General features: G+C 41.4%; 1 protein-coding gene across 3 annotated transcripts in view; it reads right to left on the reverse strand.

Annotated features, from left to right (window-relative positions):
• Nucleotides 1–1643: 1643 nt before the first annotated feature.
• LOC133443995 (neural-cadherin-like) overlaps nucleotides 1644–23257 on the reverse strand; it is a 119689-nt gene continuing 98075 nt past the window's right edge. Inside the window, exons 26-33 of one of the 3 annotated variants that reach the window (XM_061721402.1) lie at nucleotides 22135–22258; nucleotides 18227–18410; nucleotides 17855–18018; nucleotides 13303–13567; nucleotides 11088–11271; nucleotides 9369–9619; nucleotides 3755–3909; nucleotides 1644–2782 (exon numbers count right to left, since the gene is read on the reverse strand). In XM_061721402.1, the coding sequence (XP_061577386.1) occupies nucleotides 2216–2782; nucleotides 3755–3909; nucleotides 9369–9619; nucleotides 11088–11271; nucleotides 13303–13567; nucleotides 17855–18018; nucleotides 18227–18410; nucleotides 22135–22258 (1894 nt within the window). In that variant the 3' untranslated portion in view covers nucleotides 1644–2215. Of the gene's footprint in view, nucleotides 2783–3754; nucleotides 3910–9368; nucleotides 9620–10577; nucleotides 10822–11087; nucleotides 11272–13302; nucleotides 13568–17854; nucleotides 18022–18226; nucleotides 18411–22134; nucleotides 22259–23257 lie in introns of those variants that run through there. The other 2 variants (XM_061721401.1, XM_061721403.1) reach the window with 2 other exon arrangements.

Here is a 23257-nt window from a genome sequence, read left to right on the forward strand (position 1 = left end):
TTAAAGTACCGGAAACAAACATTTAGGATTTGTTGTGTGTAATTAAATAAAAGTTAAATCGAAATTTGAGATCATGCCTGTACTGTTTACTGTAAAATTTACAAAAGCTGCTCTGTTGTGTTGTTTTAACGTGATATCAAATAATAATGTGATTTTACACACACACACACGTATAATATATATATATATATATATATATATATATATATATATATATATATATATATATATATATATATATGTGTGTGTGTGTGTGTATATACATGTATATACATAAATAAAATATATAAATATTGTATGTATATATACATACTAAATACATACAAATCAAACTATGTATAAGTATTCCCCTCATATTATTGAATTCCTTGTAGTTACCCCCCTCCAGTGCTGAAGCTGGTGTGTCCCTACCTGCTCTGCTTCAGCATTCTCTCTAGACGTAGAGCGCCCTCTAACGGCTGAAGTATTAATTACACATATATTTCTCAGTCTCGTCTGTTCATCGAAGGGGGTTAATCCCTTTTAATCCCAAAGGAAAGAACAGAAAAAGAAAACAAGATCACACACTGATGGTCACAAATGAGCAGCAAAAACAAAGTTAAAGAAAGTTCAGGGATAGTATCTTATTATAGTGAAGGATGCATCATAAGCATTATAGTCTTAAACTAATTTACCTGACCTGGAAAACACCAGATTTATGTTGGTTCCTAATTTGAATGTAGTAGATTGTATATGACTAATTTATATAATAATTGTTGGAAAACACAACAATCAAATCAGCACTTTAGAGTTCCACTTTTCATGCATGGAGTACTTGGATTAGCTGTAATGGCATGAATCATATTAGGCCAACATTTGGATTCCTGATGCTAGAGACAATCAGAGACTCGTTCAAGGCTCTTTAGATCCTGCTGTTAGAAAATCCACTCTCCAGTGGATTCTGAATGTGGAGTAACGAGATTAAATTAACCAGAGGCGCCGTCAGCAGCCCGTCAATAGGTGGCAGTGTGGTTTCATGCAACAAACTAAGTATTGCCACTGATGATATGAGCAGATTAACTATTACCATCAACAAGTGCACCAAATGTACTGTTAATGTAGTCCTGCTTACTCAGTCACTCAGAGAGATCTGGCCTCTCATGTGGATACTACACAGAGGCTCATCACTACGAATGGATAAATATGAGCCTCCCTCAAGACCTACAGGGTGTAAAAATAATCTTTTTAGCGTCTCAAATCTCTCACCATGATGTATTATGTAGGTGCGCAAACTGACTGAGACAGATATCAAGACCATCAGCTGCAGACAGCAGCTCCATGTGCTTCCCAAGAGGCTCGCTCCAGTGTCACAGTTGTTTAACAGCGACATTGGCCAATTAAATAAAATGTAGGGCAGCCTGCTGGGACCCCCACATTTTGAGTGTGTACCGAAGAGTCTCAGCAGGTTGGGTCAGAAGGAGACAGGCTCTGAACATCAATAATTAATTCCAAAATTGACTCTGTAATTCATATCAGGGTCTCGCGTTCCTGTTAACCTGGTTAAGATTTTTCATAAAAGTTGTCATCATAGTAATAATAGAAATGCACACATGACATTTTAATTTGCAGGTAATAAAAAAAAAAAATCTTTCTTTGCAGACTAACATTTGAGGATAGAGGCTTGTTTGAATTTCAAGGATGGCATGCAAACAGATCACAAATACGAACCTCTGTTTGAAGAAGTCAGAGTTTGAAATATTATCAAACATACTCATTTATTTAAAAGGAAATAGAGAATACAACTGAAACAAATTCATTTTATCACATAAATGATTTCATGAGTCATTAACAGCAAAAAGAATCCAGTTATCTCACAGGGAACTCATTTGCAGTCTTACTCGTACACGTTATTGTAATGAGCTTTTTTGACATGAGTAGCTGTGACACGGGCGCTTCCAAAAAGTGCTCTGTGAAGTAAATACTGTACAGTGCAACGCCAAGTAAACAATACATCATATTTGATCATTCCTTGGTAAACATCTTTTATATCAAAGAACAGAAATGTTCAACGTTTCATCTGTACAGTACATTTATAGCCGACTTCACATACAGCCTGGGCAACCTCCCACCATAGTGTTTCAGGTGCTTCGTATTTAATCACCTCCTTTTGCATCTCCCCTGCTGAATTCTGATTAGTGTTGCTGCAACCTGTAGTTCTGTCTCTCTGCGTGCCTCCTCAGCCACTCTTCTCACAGTTCAGCTGCCCTCTGTTGTCCTTAAGTTTGTTATTCTGGCCCTCTGGATTCTTGGAGTCTCCTCTCAAATCGCCCACCACGGCGCGGAGGGTTTTGAACCTGTCCATCCGGCTGCTCTGGGAGGCCTGAAGCCTCGTTTCTGAACCCTGAGTTGCGTTGAGGGAGCTGAGGGAGCGTACCGCCGCGAGGCTTTTCTCCTTCCCGGAAAGACGGCGCGGTGTGGTCATGGTGCCGAGCTCCTCTGGGTGCTCCATGTCCCTGATGACCTCGCACAGGTAGCGGGCCAAGTCTTGGCTGGAGAAGGAGAAGGCTCTCTGAGAGCGGCGGAAGGTCAGAGGGGATGATAAGTTTTCTGCTTCTGAGGGAGGGATGGCTAGACGCAGGGCGATGGCCGCGCTGCCGTTCCCATTAGGCATTCCCTTCTTGTCGTTGTCCTGGGGAATTTTAGTCTGCGGGTAGGAGATGATGCTTTGTGGATAGCTGTAGCGGAGCGATTGTGCAGGGCTTGGCTGGAGGGAGCGCTGCAGCTCCACCATGTTAAAAGCATTCTTAGAGACAAACAAACACACACACACACACACACACACACAAAGAAACATGCAGGGTATTAAAAAAGACAGAAGAGAAGATGCATTTTCCTTTCTGTGCAATCTTTTGGAATTTAGGAGATAATGATATACAACAGTGCACATGACAACGACCGCAGCAGTGTGGCTGATTTAAATTGGTTTTCCAAGCAAATTAGTCTGTTAGTCAGGTTTACTCGGGAAGTTGGCAAAAAGAGCACCTTTGATCAACCAAATAATTAAAAACCTGGAGGGGGGGTTGTCATTAATAGCTAATGGTGTCTTCTTACTTAATTTCACCAATTTGATTCACATTCCCAGATCTTCAGGGGCTTGACATTCAGTTTTCTTTTCACGGCTGCAACAAATGCCTTCCTCTGTAATATCTTAATCCTGGCTGGTTTTATCGCTTCTTCCTTATTTGTGTGTCATTTTGTTAAAACCCCCAAAACAGTATAATGACTCTTAAAATACATAACGGCAGAAATAAGAAAAGCCAAATGTAAAGCATATATTCTTATTTTTTTTTTCCCCACTGTTAAAATTTCAGAAAATATGCAGTGATGTCAAAAAGAAAATACTAAATCTTTCCAATTTTAGGCTTTAGGCATCAGATCATAGCAGGAAATTACCTGTCCCATACCAGAGCTTATCATAACATTAAACATATACTAAACCAAAATATCATGATGTAAACAAGTGAACACTTCATTCGTGCATAAGAATTAAGAAGGTTAGTAGCAGCCAGATGCTCTTGCACAAATACACTTAGTTAACAGATCCTATGCAATTATCGTCTCCTTAAAACTATAGGTTTTGGCATAAAAAATACATAAATAAATAAAAGAGTTAGAAAACATTTAGAAAGAGGTTGAACAAGTGTGCATTTGTATGACTTGATATATGAAATTGTGCAATTAAAAGAGGGTGTATTTAACTTTTTCACACACTAACCTGGTCCTGCTCGCCTCCACCTTCCTCGTCGTAGTTGAGCACATTTTCTCGGATGTCTTCCCACTCCCCGTGGTGTGCAGATACGTGGTACACACTCTCCTTGAGGCCCTTGTGTCTCCTCCAGCAGGAATAAAGAAACAGCCCCAGCATCAACACTGAGGGGTGCCAGAGAGTGTGTTAACACAGCGGGACCGAGTCTCACCTAATTAAACTTAGATTCTGAGCAGGAAAAAAAAAAAGCACCGTGTTTTTTGGGTGATGTGACAATCCGAGCATAAAGTGGAAATGCAAATGAGCAAACCCTAGTAAGCACTGCGCTGCTTCTGAAGGGAAGGACATCATCCTTTTATCAAATGTAATTAATCATGATTTGAAATAAATGACATTTAATGGATAAGCAATAGTGAATCCATAACATGGATGCATCTAGTAAGAGCAGCTGGCTCTGCCGGGTTAGGACATAGACACATTGATGGACGCATGGAAATGGAGGTACCACCTTTCCACCTCGGTCCTTTGATGTTGCCTCTGTGTTTCCTGTCTTATCAAAGAGCACAGTTCCTCAGAAACCTATTAAATGAATTTGCACTCCTCCCAGCTTAAACTCAAAGCCGCAGTGGCTCAGCTAAACGCAGAGAGGAATACTGCGGAAGCTAAGCAGGAAAGGTCCTAAAGCGTACACATCAATCACAGCTGTTGTGCGCTGAATTATACAACATGCTGGAATGACCTTTAAAGTCCATTAATCTCAACCAATATTTTCCTCCCATCAACCATCTCCCTTGTTCATTTTTTTTCCTCAACTTGTTATCTGTTTTTACTAGTTCACACGTTGAGCGTCTTCCACTGTTACCTTTGTTTTTGTTTTCCTTCTTTTTTTCTGCTGCAATGAGCAACTTCCCCCCATCCTTCCTCCTCTCCTCCTCTCTCATTAAGTCTCATGCTGTTTCTATTTTCCGGTCCCTCTCTGGCCGCGGCTTTTATCTCACACGCTAGATGGGACTCATTTCGCCTACAGTAGTTTACATGATGCGAGCTAATAATCAGTGCGATTAGAAAACTGAGAAATGCAGGGTCATGACAGTCTGGGGTTTTTATGTAATTGCATTAAAAGAGGACAATGCAGCAACAAGTCTTGGTGTTCACTGGATATTCATGAATACAGACAGAAAAACAACTCCCTTTGAAATAATCTCCATCAGAATCATCCTAATCAGTGTTGGAAACATCTTAGAGGAGATGTCTTTAAAAAAACAACCATAAAATCACGTTGTGCTTGTGTTGAACGAGCGTCACCATCTTTATCTTCTCCCAGTTCTACATCACCGAGTTTCCCCTGCTCCTCAAATGAGAGAGGTGGGGTTGAGCTTAAATCATCTCCTGGGATCAGTGTTGCTCTGACTGAAAAGAGATTTTTTGTACTGCATCTCTGGGCTGATTTGATCAAAATATGCCACAGAAATGACATTAACACCTCAGGAAATTGTATCCAATTTGAACCCTCCGCCCCCGAAAAAACCCCACCAACGCTATGTCTCATTTAGTCTTCTCAGCTTCTCCACTGTTTCTTTTTATTTCTATGCTGCTCTCATTCAGAGAGAAGAAGATTTGAAGCATTACTCCACAATTCCCTGCTGACCGTGCTCTGAATGGGGTGGAGGGGAGATCAGTATTGATCAGCTGACCTGGCTACTTCACTGTTACGCCAGAGCAGCCTTGGAGAAAACACCAGAATCTTGATGAAGCTCGGCCTCAACGAGATGCCGGCCCTCGTCCTCAGCTCCCGGATCACCTGCTCCGAGGTGCTGCCCTCAGGCCTGAGCTTGCCTCATCCCTCAACATCACCTGAGCTAATATTAAACACATCAATATAAAAAAGGAGTTCGATAAACAGTGCGGCAGAACTGAGGCACAACCCTTTCATCATACAGAAAACACGAAACTAAGTGCAGGTAAAAATGTCACACACACACAGGGTGTGTGTAGAGGAACCCTCAGGGTGGCTGCCTTTACACCTGCAGCCACTGCTGCTCACAGTTGTGTGAGTTAAAGTGAAACTACATTCCTGTGAGATCAATATCACTCAGGGTGGAGCACAAACATTGAACTCATTCATCAATCCATAATACTGCGGCCTCTCTGCCCCTTAACTGTTTCTACGGACACGGTATTATGAAGTTAGCCAAGTCTTGACTGTGCATTATGAATGAATGTGGCGGAAACCGGATCCAAGCGAGATCTAAACACTTGACCCTTTCAGTTCAACTCCAGTCTAAAAGAAAAAATAAATAAATAAATAAATAAAAAAAACACAAGAGGTACGAGAAACATGAATGATCAGAGGGGAAGAAAAGTGATGAGAAGCAGACGGAAATGAGACAGGTGAGAAATGAAGACGAGTTGAAAAAAATTATTTATTGATACATCTTTCACAGAAATAAAATGACTCGGCACTTCACACAATTGTTTGGCATCTGAGCCCATATGGGCAGCTAATTCCTTTCCATTCATCAAAATGGTGTCAGATTTGACGCTGGACTAATGAGGATTGGTTAGCTCCTCTGGCTCTGTCAATAGCACACACTGAGCTCACACTCTGGGCGTCTGGGTGTGATGGCGTATGTAAAACTTAATAATGTATGACATTTTTAACTTTTAATGCAGCATCGAGGCAGAGTAGAGTCTCCTTTTAATTTAGCACTCAGCCAGAAGTCTAGCTGAGTGTGGTAAGTGTGTATTTATAGAAGTGGTGGTGTACCAGCAGTGATGATGGGGGTCATCATAAAAAACTAATGTATTTACTGGAAAACCCGCCTGTCCACCCAAGTTAAAAAACTGGACCATCTCTGTTTTGAAATAAAACCAAAGGGGCCGTTTATGCCTGCTTTTAATGCAGCTAAAATATCTGGCTCGTTTCTTATTTTCTAAGGTGTGAAAATGTAATTACACTCACCAATGAGTGCTCATTTTAATTTGAATTACACCGAGGAGCAGACAGCGATCCTTGGTGAGGTGAAAAGTATACCTTTTTGAATATAAATGCTTCATCTGCAACAGTGGACGAGCTATTTCTCATTTTATTTTATTCATTTATTTTTTTTATTTTAGTTAGGACTTCAGGCAGAAAAAAAAAGAAAAATAACATTCTGGGGAAGAGACGAAGGCCACGCTGCATCGGCTTTGAATGAATTATCAAGTATTGCACACAATTTTATACGTTTCATTCTCCAGTGCCAGAATAATAGATGACCTAATAGTGGGCACACGGCCCTGCAGGGAATCCTGGATCAGTTAAAAGATGCTACATCGTATTGGCTTGCCTAAATGTTTTATATGTGACATAAAGACCCCTAAACAGCAATGTGGCCCTTCAGAGGGAGTTTATCCTTCCATCTTTATGAGGAACAGAAAAAAAACTGTATAAATCCTTCCTGACAATCCCTAAAATTAACCCAATCAACTCATCACCTTTAATGAAAATGAACCATGAATTAAAGGGATGGCTCTTTCTTTTTCTTTTCTTGCAACAAAGAGATATTGATGCATACTTATTAGAGAGGCTACCTCTGGCGGCAGATGCGGTTAGATATTGAATCTTGAGCCTATTAGATCTTTTCACAGCCTATGAGACCATCAACTATGCCGTTTTATTGGATTTTCCAGAAAGTGGACCAGTGTCATCAACAGGAGGTTGGTTCAAGGCTAGAGCTGAGACACCATTTGAATAATCTTTTAACTGATAACTTTTTACAGCTGATTAAATGTTTAGATTAGTTTCTTCTATCTTTAAATTCTAAGATCTTGGATGCAGCACTTTAAAATACTGTCAAGGGTATTTCTTCACTTCACTTCATTTTCTTTTCTTTTTTACAGTTTAATGTTGCTCATCACGCTTTGTTTGTGAGGGGATGAGCGGAATTGACAAGATACCGACAAGAGCATTGTTGATTTAAATCGATTTGACCCTCACACTATGGACGAAACCTTAAGTCCAGTGTCATCTAAGCTCAAAAGCTCCGATCACGTATCACTTATTAAAATTTTTTAACAGCTTCACAAATTAATTTCTAAATACTGAATACTGAAGTCACTGACATTTTTGCAACTGAAGGAAAAACATAAATAAAATAATCAAGCCTGTTGTTTATTGTTTTAGACACCTGAGGTCAACATCAAAAACATCAAAAATATATATTCCAAATCATTTTTTATAAGCTACCACATATCTGGAAATGGCGGCCCACACCTGTATCTATACCGACTGGCATCAATAACTCCATCTGGTGAGATATCCGTGATGAAACTCGAAAATGCAGCACTTCAGTTTTCAACAAACACAAAGGAGAGATCACATAACCCTCATCTTATAATTATTGATTTCAAGATTCTGCTCTTCAGCTACAAAGCAGTCAGAAGTTGCTCTCTAGTATCTGCCTCTGAAGGCGGGACCTTTTATATGTCAGAGTGCAGCCTCAGGTCATCTGATGAGTCTTCAAAGGGAGATGTTTTCAGGGCCTTCAATCTTTCACACCTGAGGCTTAAAAATTCTTTGACTTCATAATCTGTCTCAAAACTTTTTTTTCTCTTTGGTCGTTTTATTTATTTTTTTATTCAGAGTTTTTACGTCATCATTCTCCCTGTTATATTTTGATTATACCCGATCAGTATATCATTCACATTAATGCTTTAATCTGATGCTGTGTTTTTATCTAAACCACTTTGCCCTCAAATAAAGTACAAGCATTCTCACTTGACTCCGTCTAGAGCTGGTGGCGATCCATGCTAAAGCCGAGACTGCTGGGATTTACAATGCCCTGATTCTAAATTAAGTTTAAACCTGTGCAGACAGTTTTTCGGATAAATTAACTTTATGGCACACTTTAAGTCCTAACTTTATCTAACCCCTAGCCTCGAAACAACCTACAATGAACAAAGGGATGATAAAAGCAGTCCGCATTTCGGAGGTTTGGCCTGTTCTGTTTGCTCCAGATGCTGCACAAAACTGAAGTGCACAATGGGGACGCATTTAGTTTGACAGGGGAAAAACAGAAATGAAGCCAGAAATGTATAAAAGACAAATATCAGGGGAATAAAACGAGAGGATGGTGGGATATAAAATAAGTTGGACAAATAAAAGGTATAAGGCTGAGAGTGAAAATGACTTCTGGAGCCAACATGGACACAAAAGTGATGAGACACACAGAAAACTATAAAGAAACCTCCTGATCTCAAGGGACTTCTCCACAAATCACAAATTATAACTTACAACGTTTCCCTTTTCTCCCTGCTGCTCTTCCTGTCTGCATTTTTGTTTCATGTTTTCACCAACTGCTCACAGAGAAATCATTTCCTGGTACAACTCAAAAGATCAATATGGCAACAAGATATGGGTTTGTCAAAAGAATGCACTGAACAAAAGAAACAAAGAAAAGAAATGGTGGACAGCAAATAAAACTGCTGATGGTACAGATAAAACATGAACATTCTTTAACATTGATGCAATGAAAATGAAAGACAATGAAAAATAAATACATGAAGATGGAAGACAAAAACAAAAAGCAACATGATGACAATGTTTACCACAAGTAGAAGAGGACATAGTCGACATAGCTACCTAGAAAAGCCATGACACAGATGCTGATGGCGAACATGGAGCTGAGGCTGAGGCTGTTGCCGTCGTCATCGCGGAATACGGCTAGCGCCACATCGCAGTGCCGACCTCGGTAGCCCTCGCTGCAGTGGCATGAGTAGCGGGACGGGGAGTGAGCCACGCAGGTGCCGTGGCGACACGGCCGGCTGGCGCACAGCGTGTAGATGCAAACTCTGCCCATGGAGCTCTCTTTGGTCATGTGGCCTGGAGGACACCTGTTCGGGCAAGATGGAGAAGTGTGAAGCAGAGACAGGAGACACCGAATCTGTCAGATCAAAAGAACCCAGAATTTTACAGAGCCATGAGGGCTAAGCTGATAGTGTATAAATAAATCCTTCACGAGTGAGACCTCTTAGATTCAAAGATATTCTCTTTGAAGGTTACAGAGTGTCGAGTCTAAATGGGAAAAAAAAAAAAAAAAAAAAAAAACAAGCACAGAAAAGGAAATGAAAATCTCAGTTTGCCTTTGCAGAAGTAGTATTTCAGTATATTTGTACAAAATAACCCTTGGAATATCTTTCACCCTGGCCCCCTGCTTCTCTCACTGCTTTGTATCCTGGGGCTGTGCTACAATCGCAGAATATGGATGTCCAGGTCCCCCTGGTTTGAGTCTTGAAATCACAGCAAGGACACTTTGTGGTCCTGCAGAGTTTAAAGGGGCAGCCAGGACTGCTGTTGCACAGTTTTCTCCATTTACCGTTATCTGATCAGAAAATTGTGTTTATTTCTTGTCCTGAAACTAACTTTAATGATTCCAGGCCTTTAACATTAATAATTATAAACCTTTTTCTCAGCATGGAATGTCATTTGTTAAAAAAATGAGCCAGCGCAGCCCATTTATTAATGATGACTGCATCCCATTTAGGGGTTTAAAAACGTTTTTGTTATTAACCAATTCAACTATTCATTATTTTTATTACGGTATATGTTATTTATTGATTACTGGTTCTGACACATAATGGACCAAATACCTGCCATTTACAAAGCTTAATTAATCACTGAAAATCTACATGGACTTCCCACCTTCTGAGTAATATTTAATAATATTTAACCTAATAAAGCATAAACAGCAATACATTAAGTACTTACATAATATACTCATTGCAATGAGATAATCAGTTCTGATATTCTAATACCAGATATTATATTTTAGAGGTCCAGCACTATTTTTCCTGGTAGAACTAAATTTGTCAGTTCTAGATATTAAGGTTCACTGGCCGGACTATAGGAATATAATCTCAGCGTGTCCGGGGTCTGCCTCGGGGCCTCCTCCCAGGTGGTAGATGTCTGGAAACCTCCACAGAGATGCACCCAGGGGGCCTCCTGACCAGCAGACCCGACTCCTCTCAGTGCTGAGGAGCGGCAGCTCTCCCCAAGTCTCAGTCCCTCCTGGATGACTGAACTTCTTTCCCTCTCCCTAAGCGTATAGAGCGGTATAGAGCAAATAAAATATTACATATTTGAAGTACTTGCTTCATTGATTGTATTCCTGTTTGTGTTTTGATATTAGTATGTTCTGTTGATGTAATCTACGAGGGCTGGCATTGCTAATTTCATTATAAGGCCATGCTATGCAACTATTGTCCTCTGGAGGTTATGGCCTTAATATTTATAGAACGTGCCTGGGCATTGAAAGACGTCCTCAACACTTTAAGTTGTTTATCCTTTATATGTATACAGCACCTGCACTCGTGGTGTCTCCACAGGTCCACGCAGACGAAGGGAGGGGAGCAGTGATGCTTCCTACAGGCATCTGAGGGGCAGCCGACAGAGACACCCTGGGAAGTGACCACCTGAAGCCCCCTTGAAGGCTGATCCTGATCCAAAGGGATGGAGCGGCTGTTAAACCTCACATCTCGCAAACAACCTGATGAAGAACATAAAAAAAGAGGAAGAAGAGACACTAATCCTCAGGCAAAATCTTTTATAGTCACACATTCACAAAAACAGCAGGAGTATAACTCGATACACACATGCGTTAAACCCCACAGACTCGCTGACACACCCAAAAACTACTGCTGTCACACAGCTAAATACACAAACAGCCTCAGGCTAAGATGACACTGTGCATTTTTTTTCCCTGGATATTTTCTCCGGTTAGTTTACTTGCTCTTTTGGAGGCATGAAGTCTAGCGCATCATGTAAATACACGTCTGCACCCCTGACTCACTCTGTCTCATTTCTGCTTTAAGCTAAGGCATCAGAAACATTTGGGCCAAGTTATGAAAAATACAGTAGAAACACCAGTAAGGGGTGAAGTTGAGTTTTGAATCACTTGCTTGTCCAGCTGTGAGCTGCACTCCTCTGAGTAGATGTAGCCTCTTAATTAATTTATCAACTATCACTTCCCTTTCATCCAAGTTTTGATCCACTCTCTGGTCTATTTGATTATCCAGGACAAAAACAGCTTCAAAAGCTGCTCATGTTTTGTTATGCTTGAAAAATTACTTCAAAACGGATTCAGTTTTAATTTATTTTGAATCCACGCATTTTTATATCTACACGATACTCTACGAAATCAGTGCATAAATAATCTGATCGACTGTTGTGGTATTGTCTGGGAAAAAAGTGCGTAAATGTAGGTCAAACCTACAGAGAGCACCCAGGCCCTTAAAGGAAGGGGGCCACACCATTAACCACTAAAATACACATGATAACCTTCTAAGACCGGGCATACACTGTGCGATTGTCGGCTCGTTTTGAACCGATTTTCCACTCGTGCAACTATTTTTTGGATCGGGCCAGATTTCAACACAACCGTTGGTCGTGCCTCGTGCAGTATACGTGGGGTAACGACGAGAGATTAACACCTCACGACGAGCTCCCGATCACAAATCGTGTGCTCGCAAGAAAATCAAACGTGTTTGAAATCCTGGTCGCTCCTCGTGAAGGAATCGCACAGTTGAAGCAGCTACGACCCGATTGGCCTCATCCTTTCGCAGAGAGCATGCGCAATCTCTGATGTCACGTCAAAAACTATTTGTAGTTTAAAGTGTTGCAAATTCACATTACAAATCATGTTTTAATAGCCAATTCCTTGTCCAATCACGACGTTGTCTAATCTTTTTGGATTTATCACCACACAGAATGGCAAAAATTGCCAAGTTTGGGGGTTCATCCTCTTCCACTTCTTTTTGACGTTGCAGTTCCAGTAACAGAAGTCTGTGAGGATTATGAACGTATAGTGTGAGCAGACGGGTCTCATCAGAGCATCGGGACGTACAGTGTGAGACCATTACTTGTGGGTTGCGAACTTTGAACTCAGCGATCTAGTCATGCAGTTTGAGAGGGGGCTGAATCAAACGATTTAAAATATCGCACAGTGTATTCCCAGCTTAAGGTTTAAACGAGTGAGCACAAGTCCTGGAGCTGTGCATGTATCAACCACGCACGTTAGCGTCAATGTCATGCTATAGTCAAACATGGGAGCATAGATCTGTAGGGGTTGTCTGAGAAAATAGTCAGAAAAAAATGGATGTGAGAAAATATGCAGCATCCAGGTGAGAAAAGTTTCCTGACTGCTCAGGGTTTAGTTGCAAGGTTTACATTTCAGAAAGACAATGACCCAAAGCATGCCAATGAGGAAATGTGGCTTCCAGTAAGCTTTGTAAAAGTCCTGTAGCCTGCATCTCGAGACACTGCACCATCTCAGGAAATAAAACGGTTTTGTACTGACACACATCCCCCAACCTGGTGGGGCTTAAACGTTCGTGTGATTACTTCAAAAAGAAAAATCGTTACAAAAGTGCATGGTCGTTCTTTTGAAGACGTGAGGCTGCCATCGTGGCCTCACATGCTTCAGTCTGAGGGAATGAATACTTATGTAAATGTGATCTTTCAGCCAGTTGACAAGAAAGCATCGCAGTGCATGTTCAAAAGAAGAAATTCAGCCACCTACCGAGGAAGCTGCGGTTGTGTCCTGAGGGAAACGAGTTTCCAAGCATCACCACAGAGGGGTCAATAATAATCTCCTGACTTCGGCCGACGGAGGCCGTGACCTCTTGAAGTCCCCCTCCTCCATCCAGTCTCAGGGTGAACTCTCTGCCGAACCGATCTAGCTCCACCTCATGCCACTCCCCATCATCCAGGCGATAGTAGGGCAGGGTGACGTTGTAGTCTCCGTCTCCGAGGTTGTAGAAAACAGCGAGCAAGCCCTGAGTGACCTGATGTACACAATAGTGTGTCATTGATGTGCAATTCTTAAATTTAAAGAGAGGAATTATGAAACATTTTAATATTCAGGAGCTGCACGTCTGAGGCATCATAACTCTACTGGTGGGTTTTTTTTTTTTGCACTGCTATAAAACAGGCTGCTTAGTTTTGTCAGCAGCTGCAGCAACACAATTTTTATTAGTGTAGATTTAAGGCTTGTAAATAACATTGCAAAATGGGGTGACACAAATCCTAGCAGACTGACAATCGGACAGAATTGGTTTCCTGCAGTTTTGAGCTGTGCTGATGGGCAAAAGCCGCTCTGGGCAACATCATAAGAAGTCAGCACAGCTGTGGAGAAAAGTGTAGAAAAGGCAGTTGAGACACACAAAAGGTAGAACTAAAAAATTTAATCACCCAGACAAAACTCTTTGTGGTTAACCTGGCAGAAAAATGGCATGGAAATTCCACTGGTAAAAATGAATTTAGCACTTTTGGAGCAATGAAGCTTTTCTGAGATGCTGCACACATCACTGCATGGCAGAGCCCTCCCGAAAAGAAGGTGTACATGAAGCCACAATTATCTACAGCAGTTAAGGATGAGCGAACACAACAGAGTGAACCAATGTGAGGCTCCTATAACTGCAGCTTGTACATGTCCAAAGCTTAATTGGAAACAGTAGGGCTAGATAATTCACATTCAGACTAGCTTGCATTAACTATTGCTCTCTCAGCATGCACATATCAAATATACATTCCCTACTGGACAAGCATTCACACACACACACACTGCATATATACACATTATATGTACATACAGTAAAAGCTGACTTTGCTCTCCCTTTCCAACCTCCAGGCTACATTAAAAATGCGTAAGGAGCTAAATCGATATCCAGGTTACAACTAATAATGTAAACATTCTGCAACTCACCAAGAAAGGTAGGATATGTACCATGTAGTACTACGTCCATGTTCAAAAACAGTCCCTTGCACATTCTTTTCAAGGTAGTGTTCAAAAACTTCAAAAACACCATTCATCCATTTTTCAATCCCTCTATCTTTTGGTTGGGAAAGTTACAGACTAAACAGAGAGGTCCAGGCTTTCCTCCCCCCAGCCACCTCCAAAATATAATATATATTAATATAAAAAATATTTTATTGATATAAAATATTCCCTGGCCCCCGGGAGACATAATCTCCCCGTTCCCCGGGTCTGCCTTGGGGCCTTCTCCTGGCTGGACATACTCCTCTACAGGGAGGTGTCCAGGAGTCTGAACCCCCTCACTTGGTTCCTCTGGACGTGGAGGGGCAGCGGCTCTACTCCAACTCTACTCCAAATCTACTCCAACTCTACTCCAACTCTACTCCAACTCTACTCCAACTCCTCTCCGGATACCTGAGCCCATCTCCAAGGGAGACTCCAGCCATTCCTTGGAGGAAACTCATTTCAGCCGCTTCTGTTTACAATCTCCTTCTTTTGGTCGCTACCCACAATTTTGTGGCCACACCTGTATACGAAGTCAGGAACATAGTTGGACCAGACTCAGCTCTCTCTTCACCACAACAGAGTGATAGAGAGTCTGCATTTCTCCTGCTCCACTATTCCTTCACTTGTCAACGAGGTCTGAGGTACTTAAACTCCTCCACTTGAGGTCGTACCTCACTCCCAACCCGGAGAGAGCATTTCACCCTTTTATGAGTGTGCTCCACATCTTTCATTTCAATGCATCAAAAGAAAAAACTTTACTCTCATAACATTCTGACTTTTTTGTCTTGTAGAAATACAACTTTATATTTTCATTTTACGACTTTTTTTTTTGCAAAATGATGACTTTATTTTCTCATATGATGAAATTTCTTTCATAAAATGAAGACTCCTTTTACGTAATAATGACTCCCTTCTTGTATAATAATCTTGATTCTTATATTACCATTTTTTTCTTATTGAAAATTACAATGTTAATCTCATAATTTTACAATAGTATTCTCAATGTCTGAATCTCTTTCCCTCAAGGTGGCCCTAAATGCTGGAATATACTTGCTGTTGACAACACGTCCGTGGCCGCATTATGGCTGGCACGCGTGCACGTACTCCAAAAAACAGGGAGCGCGTACGCGACCTGCAGTTCTAGCATTGGCCGCTAGTGGCGCTGGTGCAGGTCAGGGCACCAGTTGACCACAAGTGACCCGAGTGAGTGGCCGGGGAGGTCAACAAATGGCGGACTGTTTTGAAGAGAGTCTGGCTGAGCAGGTGTGCTGTTATCATCACCTGTATGGTGTGATATTGCTACTGCATAGTGACAAACATGCGTGTCAGAGCAGCTGGTGGCAAACCAGCGCAGTTCTGGGTGCAGATATGGAGTCGTGCTCGTTGGAAGATGCAGGGCAAACATGGTGGTGATGGTGCTGGTGGGTGTTTTGTCCACCGATGATCAAACGTCTGAGCTGGATACAGAGGTTCGTCAGTCATCGCTCAACCGAAACTGACTTTGCTCCAGATATTTCAATAAGTCAATCTCCTGACAACATGCGCTAGCATGCTCCAAGCTTGTAACTGGCTGCTACAGCTCGATAGCTCCCCCCGTCGCCGCTCCGCTGCGGTCTTGGACTTGCTGTCTGTGGTTTTGTGCTGAATTAGCGGGACAATCCCATGTAACAAGTCGTCAAACGAAGCGGAGGACATGCGGAAATATTGCTGGTGTTTGTCATCATCTCATGCCGGCATCGGCAAGACGAGGGTGACGAGCTCTCCACTCTCCCGACGGGTTTGGTTTAACGGCCTGACATACCATCTCTGATGGCGCCGAGTTCACAAGCAAAGCAATGCAGTGATGTCCCCTTCATCCAGTCTTGCTGTGTTGTTTATTTATCTGTTGTCTAACCAGCTGTTTAAGATACTAGTCCTACTAAATATTTGATTATTTTTTAAACTCTGGCTCTGCATACTGCCCCCAACCAGTTACAACCAGTTAAATATAATCCAGCTTAACACTTTGCTGTTGCTGTGTACAGTATGTAACTATTTAGAAAATGTCTGAAGTCTAAACTTTGACCTTTCAAAAGAGGTAAAAATGCTTTTAAGATATATTTTGGACTGTTTTTAGGTGTTACTTGTAAGTGTTACAATCCCTGTAACTCCTGACAAACATTTCTTCACGTTGGATAAATGTTTTCTTTACAAAAGAGGCTGTAATCCTTGGAGAATTGCGTGCTGTGTGCACCCAGCTAGCCCTTGGTAACCTCTGTGTGAAAATGTGGTTATTTATTCAATGTGCACTCTATTCCATAGCTACCGTTAAAGAAGAGGAAGAAAAAAAAAAGACAAGAGAGACAGCCCTTTAAATTAGAGCTTGTTGTCAAAAAACACTGCAGGCTTGTGCTCAAGTGTTTTCTGTGAGCTTTGGGAAAACGAGGCTGAAAATGTTTCAGCGTGCTGGCTGCAGACATCAGATGCTTTATACAGCTCACCAGTTCGGTTCCAGAGAGGGTTTCACGCAGAGGCTTCAGAGCCCTCATACTGCACAGTAACGACTACAGCCTTTTCCTTCCCCTGTCACTGTGAGACGGTAACAAGGGAGGAGGACAACATTGTTTTTCCTTATGAAGCGTAACCACTCAAAGGAGATCAAGAGATGATGCTTTAAACAACGCTGTCTGACAAATAAAAGGGACTAACGCAGAAATATTGCGAACGACGGACCAGTGGTGTGAAATCCACCACGGTGCAGACAGTGAAAGCAAGTGACCTGTGAGCGACGGTCCTTCCTGAGTCATTAACTTTCAGGTGCTCTTCCCACTCGGGCTCTCAGTCGACGAGACAAAATGATACGATAAGGAATGCTCCTCCATAAACACTCAGGAGAGTGTAAGGCTGAGAAGACATGCTATTATTAAAGTTCAACAAAGTGAAGCAGTCTTGACTTTGTGTGAGTGCCATTTCGCTGCGGTTATGGTAGAACATGCGCCGCGGACAGTCACCTTTGTGGCAAACTACACTGAATTTGAAGCATTTACCACAAACTGAAAGGACTTTGAATAAAGATGGTCTAATGTTTTAGATGAATCTTTGACTCAAACAGCATTCTGTACACCCGCGAAAAGATTTCATTGAGAACATATGCATGTCAGTCAGCAGCCCCTCCAGTCTCCACCCATATGTCTCCAACCCTGATATTACTCACTCTCAGCCTGACAGGCATCTGCAGCAATCATTTGCAGGCCCTAATCATCACTTTAAGGCTCACAAACAATGTAATCCCAGCTGTCAAGGTGGAGGCAAGACACCAGCCGTAACTCACCTCCAAACGAATGTATTCGCTCTGTTCCTGGGACATCAAGCTGAGGATAACACCGGCAGCAGCACGTGTCCGGAGCCCAAACTGTACTGCAGTGTGTCGCGCGGGCAGGGACCACAGGAGCTGGAACTGAATGTGGCTCCGGCCGTCAAAGGAATACTCCGGGGCTACTTGTCAATCAGAAAAACACACAAAGGTTGTTCAATTATTCCAGCTGTCACTTTGGAAATGCATGAGGGAATCCCGGTGAGCAAAAAGCGCTTTATGTGTGGGAAGGTTATCTTCGCACAACAGCAAGTTGTATATTTTGTGAGGTTCAAATCTAAACAGACTGAAAAACTTCATGGTCATTTAAAAGCAATTCCATGTGCTTACCTTGCTCACACTGAGGACCTGTAAATCCTTTTTCACAAAGGCAGCTGAAAGAGCCCCACTCCCCCTGACAGCGGCCCCTCTTGCCACAGAAGGGGGGTTGCTCCAAGTTGGTGCAATGGTCATCAATAAGACTGCAGCCTGGCAAAGTGTCGAACGATTCAGCGGGGGAACCAAGGTCATACAGCTGGATGGAGGAAGATGAAGAAAAGGAGAAAGTTATATAAATGAGAAAAATACATGAAAGGGAGGAAAAGGAAAGAAGGGATTCATTTGAATTTTGGATTGTTGTATATCAGTGAAAAGATATGAAAATGCAGATTAAGAAAGAGATGTGTTTTATTATATAGGAGAAACATTTAATATCGGCATTTCTTTCATTGAAATGATAAAATACATAAATACAAACTTCATGCAGAAGAGTCAAAGGAGCTAAAAGTGAAAGGTGATTCGGTTTAAACTCTCTCAGCCAGATCATTGCAAAGATTGGGTGTGAGCATCGACTCGCTGATCCACCTCAACCAGATTTACAGCAGTGATATCAGGTCATATGGACTAAATAAATGCCCTCGGAAGGTACTGAAGAGGTACAAAATGATCATAACTTTAAGGGTCCAATTACAAGGAGGCAATCTAACAGACATTCAGGACAGCTACCTTGGGATTCAGCCAGAAAACGCCAACTACAAGGAGGCTGCAAGGAACTTGGCCCAAGACAAATATCTGAAAGAATACGTCAGATCATAGAACCAGCTGAATGGGAAAAACAAAGTCTCAGCCATCAACACATATGGCCGGGTCAGTAATCAGGTATCCTGCTGATAGCGTAGTTTGGCCACAGGAAGAGTTGGAAGCCCCTGAGGTCATGGCAACAACCACAAGAGGGATAGAGGGCAGGGTCTAGCACATCAGACAAGAGGCAGACTGTTCCCTGGAGGCAGCCCAGCACATGGTAGCGGGATGAATAGTGCATGGAAACATCTGTCTTGGAAATGGGTTGAAAGTCCCGGAGTCAAGAAGGGAGAAAACTCCATGAGTGTTGGAGAATGAAAGAGCAACAATCCTTTGGGACTTCCTAATCTAGACTTATAAACGGGGGATGGCAAACCAACTGGACATTGCTGTGGTCTACAAACTCCAGAAGAAAACAGAGTATTGATAGATGCAACAATCCCAAGTGACAGCAATATCAAGAGGAAAAGGACACGAGGAGAGAGAGAGGAGCCGTGACTTCCATGCTAGTAGAGTGGCTCAGCAAGATCTTGGGAACATCTCCACAGATCTCTGTCCAGAAGAGCTAATTAATTCAGATAACTAGGACCCTCCTTCAGAGGCGTGGGGGCTTGAGAATGACTTATTAAGTACTTGACCACCATGTTAGCATCTCTCCATCACATTCGAACTATCATGGATGTATGCTCTTCCAAGGCTGGTGGAGTTGTTTTTAGTTAGGGTAGCATTACTCTCTGAACAAACTCCCAGCTGACTGAGTATCCTTCACTACTGTTTCCATATTCATACAACAGTAAATCTTTCTTATTTTCCCGGGCGAGAGGTTATTTGCTGTGTATGTTTGTGTGTGTGTCTGTATAATATTGGAATTGTGCAATTTGTTATAGGACCGGCTGGCTGATCATATTGATGTCTCAGGGTTTTAATTGCTCTTTGGTATGTTTGATGTGGCATGGGTGTATGCGTTATTGATCGGCACACTTCTTTTTTTGATGTTTTTCTCTTTATTATCCGTCTTCTCATGTTTATTTCTATATTTTGTTTTCGAATATCAAGGAGTGAACTCATGTGTAATGAAATTTCTAGGGTGGCGTCTCACACAGAGCTCAAAAATCTACCACGTGCTCAGCTGGAATAAGATCTGGAGAATGTGAAAGCATATAAATTACTTGCTGAAAATGACCCGTTGTGCCTAATGGATCAGGATGCTGTCATCCCAACAAAACAAACATTTTTCATCACCATAAGATAATGGTCATCACTCAAAACAGGCAAGTATTGATTTGCAAAGATGCAGGAGTTAAATGAACACTAAACATGACTGTGAAATGCATTGTCTAACAGAGGCATCACATTCTCATCCTTTAAGGTCTAGGGTTCTTGGTTTTCCCTCCGTTTGTTACCTGTTGACAGTATGAGAGTGTGTTGTCCAACACACACGTCACATAATAAATGAGCAAAAAAAAAAAAAAAAAGCTATTATATTTCTGCAAACAACGATGTTACCGGCAAGAAAATGGAGTCACTGAACTATGACTCCACATATACAGACAATAATGCAAAAGGATTCAGCAAAAGTGGCATTCGGCCATTAACTGGAGGAGGAGCGGATGCTGTCTGCATTGCAGTGTGATGAAAATAATCCGTAAGCACATATTCATTTTGGTTTTTTTCTTTTTCTGAGTATCTGAACTTTAATGTATTCACTTCTGTGCTCTATTCATATTTCTAATACAAAGACGAATGCTGCACTTTTGAGTCCACAAAAATAACAGCTAATATAACCTGTAGACACAAAATTTGACCGGTTTCAAATCCTCATTAAAAGATGCAAGCATGCTCAACAATGTTTAAACAGGAAAATGGGAAATAAGAAAGGTTGCAGTTCCTGGACTAACCACTAGGCTGGCATCAAAATTGAGTTGTCGTCCCCGTCTCTGTCCCCGTCCACCCTCGTGTTAAAATGTCCAACTTTACAACAGAAACAAACATGTTTACGGCTTGATTCAAATAAGCCGTTTTGACATTCGTAGCTAAATTTCACATCCTTGACGACTGCACAGGAAGTGATTATTTTTGTATCATATCAGGAAAAATGATATAAAGCAGCAAATTTATGTATAATTAGGGTCATGGTCTTTTGATCTAAAGGTGCCAGGAGCCATGGATAATTTCAAAGACCCTTCCAAGTGTAGGTCTGTTGGGACCCACAATCAAGCCGCCCACAACGCCTGGAGGCTAGCTTGAATGCAGCGGCTCTGACCCCACTTGAGCGGCAGGCTGAGCGATAATAATAATCGTGTTACTCGTGGCAGCACCTGCTTCCAATGTAATTTCGGACACCTAAAATGAGGAAGCTTGGACATAGTTGATCACAGTAGATAAAGCAATATCAATTATTATCATAAGTTAGCAGAAGCAAAGCCAGCCAAGGAAAAATAGCTAACTGTGACTGAAATGAGGAGGATATGTTCCAGCCTGCTTATTCTGCCAACATAGCAGCATGCATTTTGAGAAAAAAAAGAGGCTTCAAAAGCACTCTTCAGGAAACCTACAGATTATGTCACAGGGGGGTTGTATATTTCTCCTTATACACCTTGTGAATAAAACATGAGTTTGGGCATTTAAGCTCCAATAAATTCCTTTTTATTAGGCTTACATATAGATATTGGGGGTATGAACTGATCTTCTTAACCCCTCTCCTACAGGTGGAAGCTAGGAAGGAGATGGGATTTCTCTCAGGTATTAGAGATGAGTACCTCTTGCTAATTATATAGTCCTATGAACGAAATGGTGTAACTTGACCTAACCATGCAGAGGGGTGAAAGCAAGCATAAACATTGCCATTGTCTAAACCAGCTTGCAAGCATCGACTTATTTATTTAGTCTTGGTCAATGATTCTGCTATCTGATATGAGTATTTTTGTCACAGAGAAATGTACAGAGCCCCCCACCCCCACCCCTCTGCGAAAAAAAAAGTGATGGGTAAAGAACATTAGCATTCATCAGGTTTCTCAATGCAGCCTTGAGGTCACATTAACATTCTTATCAAAGTAGAGCCTTCCGTCAGCCGTGAGCCCTGCCATCCATCCGAACAGGTGAAAAATAAAAGGTACAATATAGCAATCTATTTATCCATCCATGCACATGTATTAGACTCGGCTCACTCGATCTTTTACCTTGCTGTCCACAAGAAGGTTCCTTATACATCCCGTAAAGTGCTTGTGCTGCAACTGTGGATATTCATATGATATGTTCTCATTGACTCCGCCGAGCTGCAGCACATGGCTTCCATTCAGGTACCTGGGAATGAGGAGCAGTCGGAGAGTATGAGCTGAAGAAAGTGAAGCGAGCACTATGTAAGCTCTCAGGGTTACAATTTAAAATACAACTCCCAATATAAACAAAACACATACACAGCATATATGTTGTCAAGGTTAAAAATTCAGTTTATTTCAATTATTGCTAAGGTTTCCATCCTTTTTACTTTTTACTACCTTCAGAAAACAAATCTTATTATTGTTCTTTTTCTCTTCTTTTTTTTTTTTTAAAAAAGAGCATGATAGGTAAATTATATTTCCTCGAAACAATCAAAACAGTAAGCCGTTTGCTGCAGCAGCTCTGCTATTTTCAAAAGTGGATGCACAAAATGATAATTCTGCCTTGGCAGAAGTTAACACGGTTCCCCAACCATGGGCTCTCTAGGTTCGTTTTTGCCTTGTTTATTTGTCTTTCAGCAAGATGATGCAGAACTGACCATTTCCAATTTTATAAAACATATTTGGGAAGGGATGCATGGGCAAATAAACAAACACACAAACCAAATCATTAAAACGTGTGTAATGCTATTACTGTTTGCAATCTTAACGGGAAATATAATTTAAAATAAAATAGACTCAGGTTTTCCCCTCGGAAAATATTCACAAGTAATGCTAAAACCCCTGTGCAGTGTTAGTGTATGTACAGTGTTCACTTTATAAAGTCCAAATTTAATTATTCAGTATAAACATGAGTACAGAGACAAACCAGGGCCACGGAGGAGAACAAAAGAACAAGGGAGCAAAAGCAGCGGCGACCAGAAATATACTGGAGGATTTTATAAAGTTACTCCCCTTCAGAGTTTACTGTCTGGTACACCTAGAAACAAAAAAAATCACCATCTTTATCATCTAAATAAATGGTAACATTTCATTTTAAATGCTATTTCTTTTTTTTCTTTTCTTTTTTTTAAATCATGAACAGTTTGAATTTCTAATCAAGTAGAAATACTAAATGATCTGATTCAGATCTCTATTTGTTCTG

This window comes from Cololabis saira, chromosome 5 (assembly GCF_033807715.1).
Source record: "Cololabis saira isolate AMF1-May2022 chromosome 5, fColSai1.1, whole genome shotgun sequence".
In the NCBI taxonomy this organism is placed as follows: Eukaryota; Metazoa; Chordata; class Actinopteri; order Beloniformes; family Belonidae; genus Cololabis; species Cololabis saira.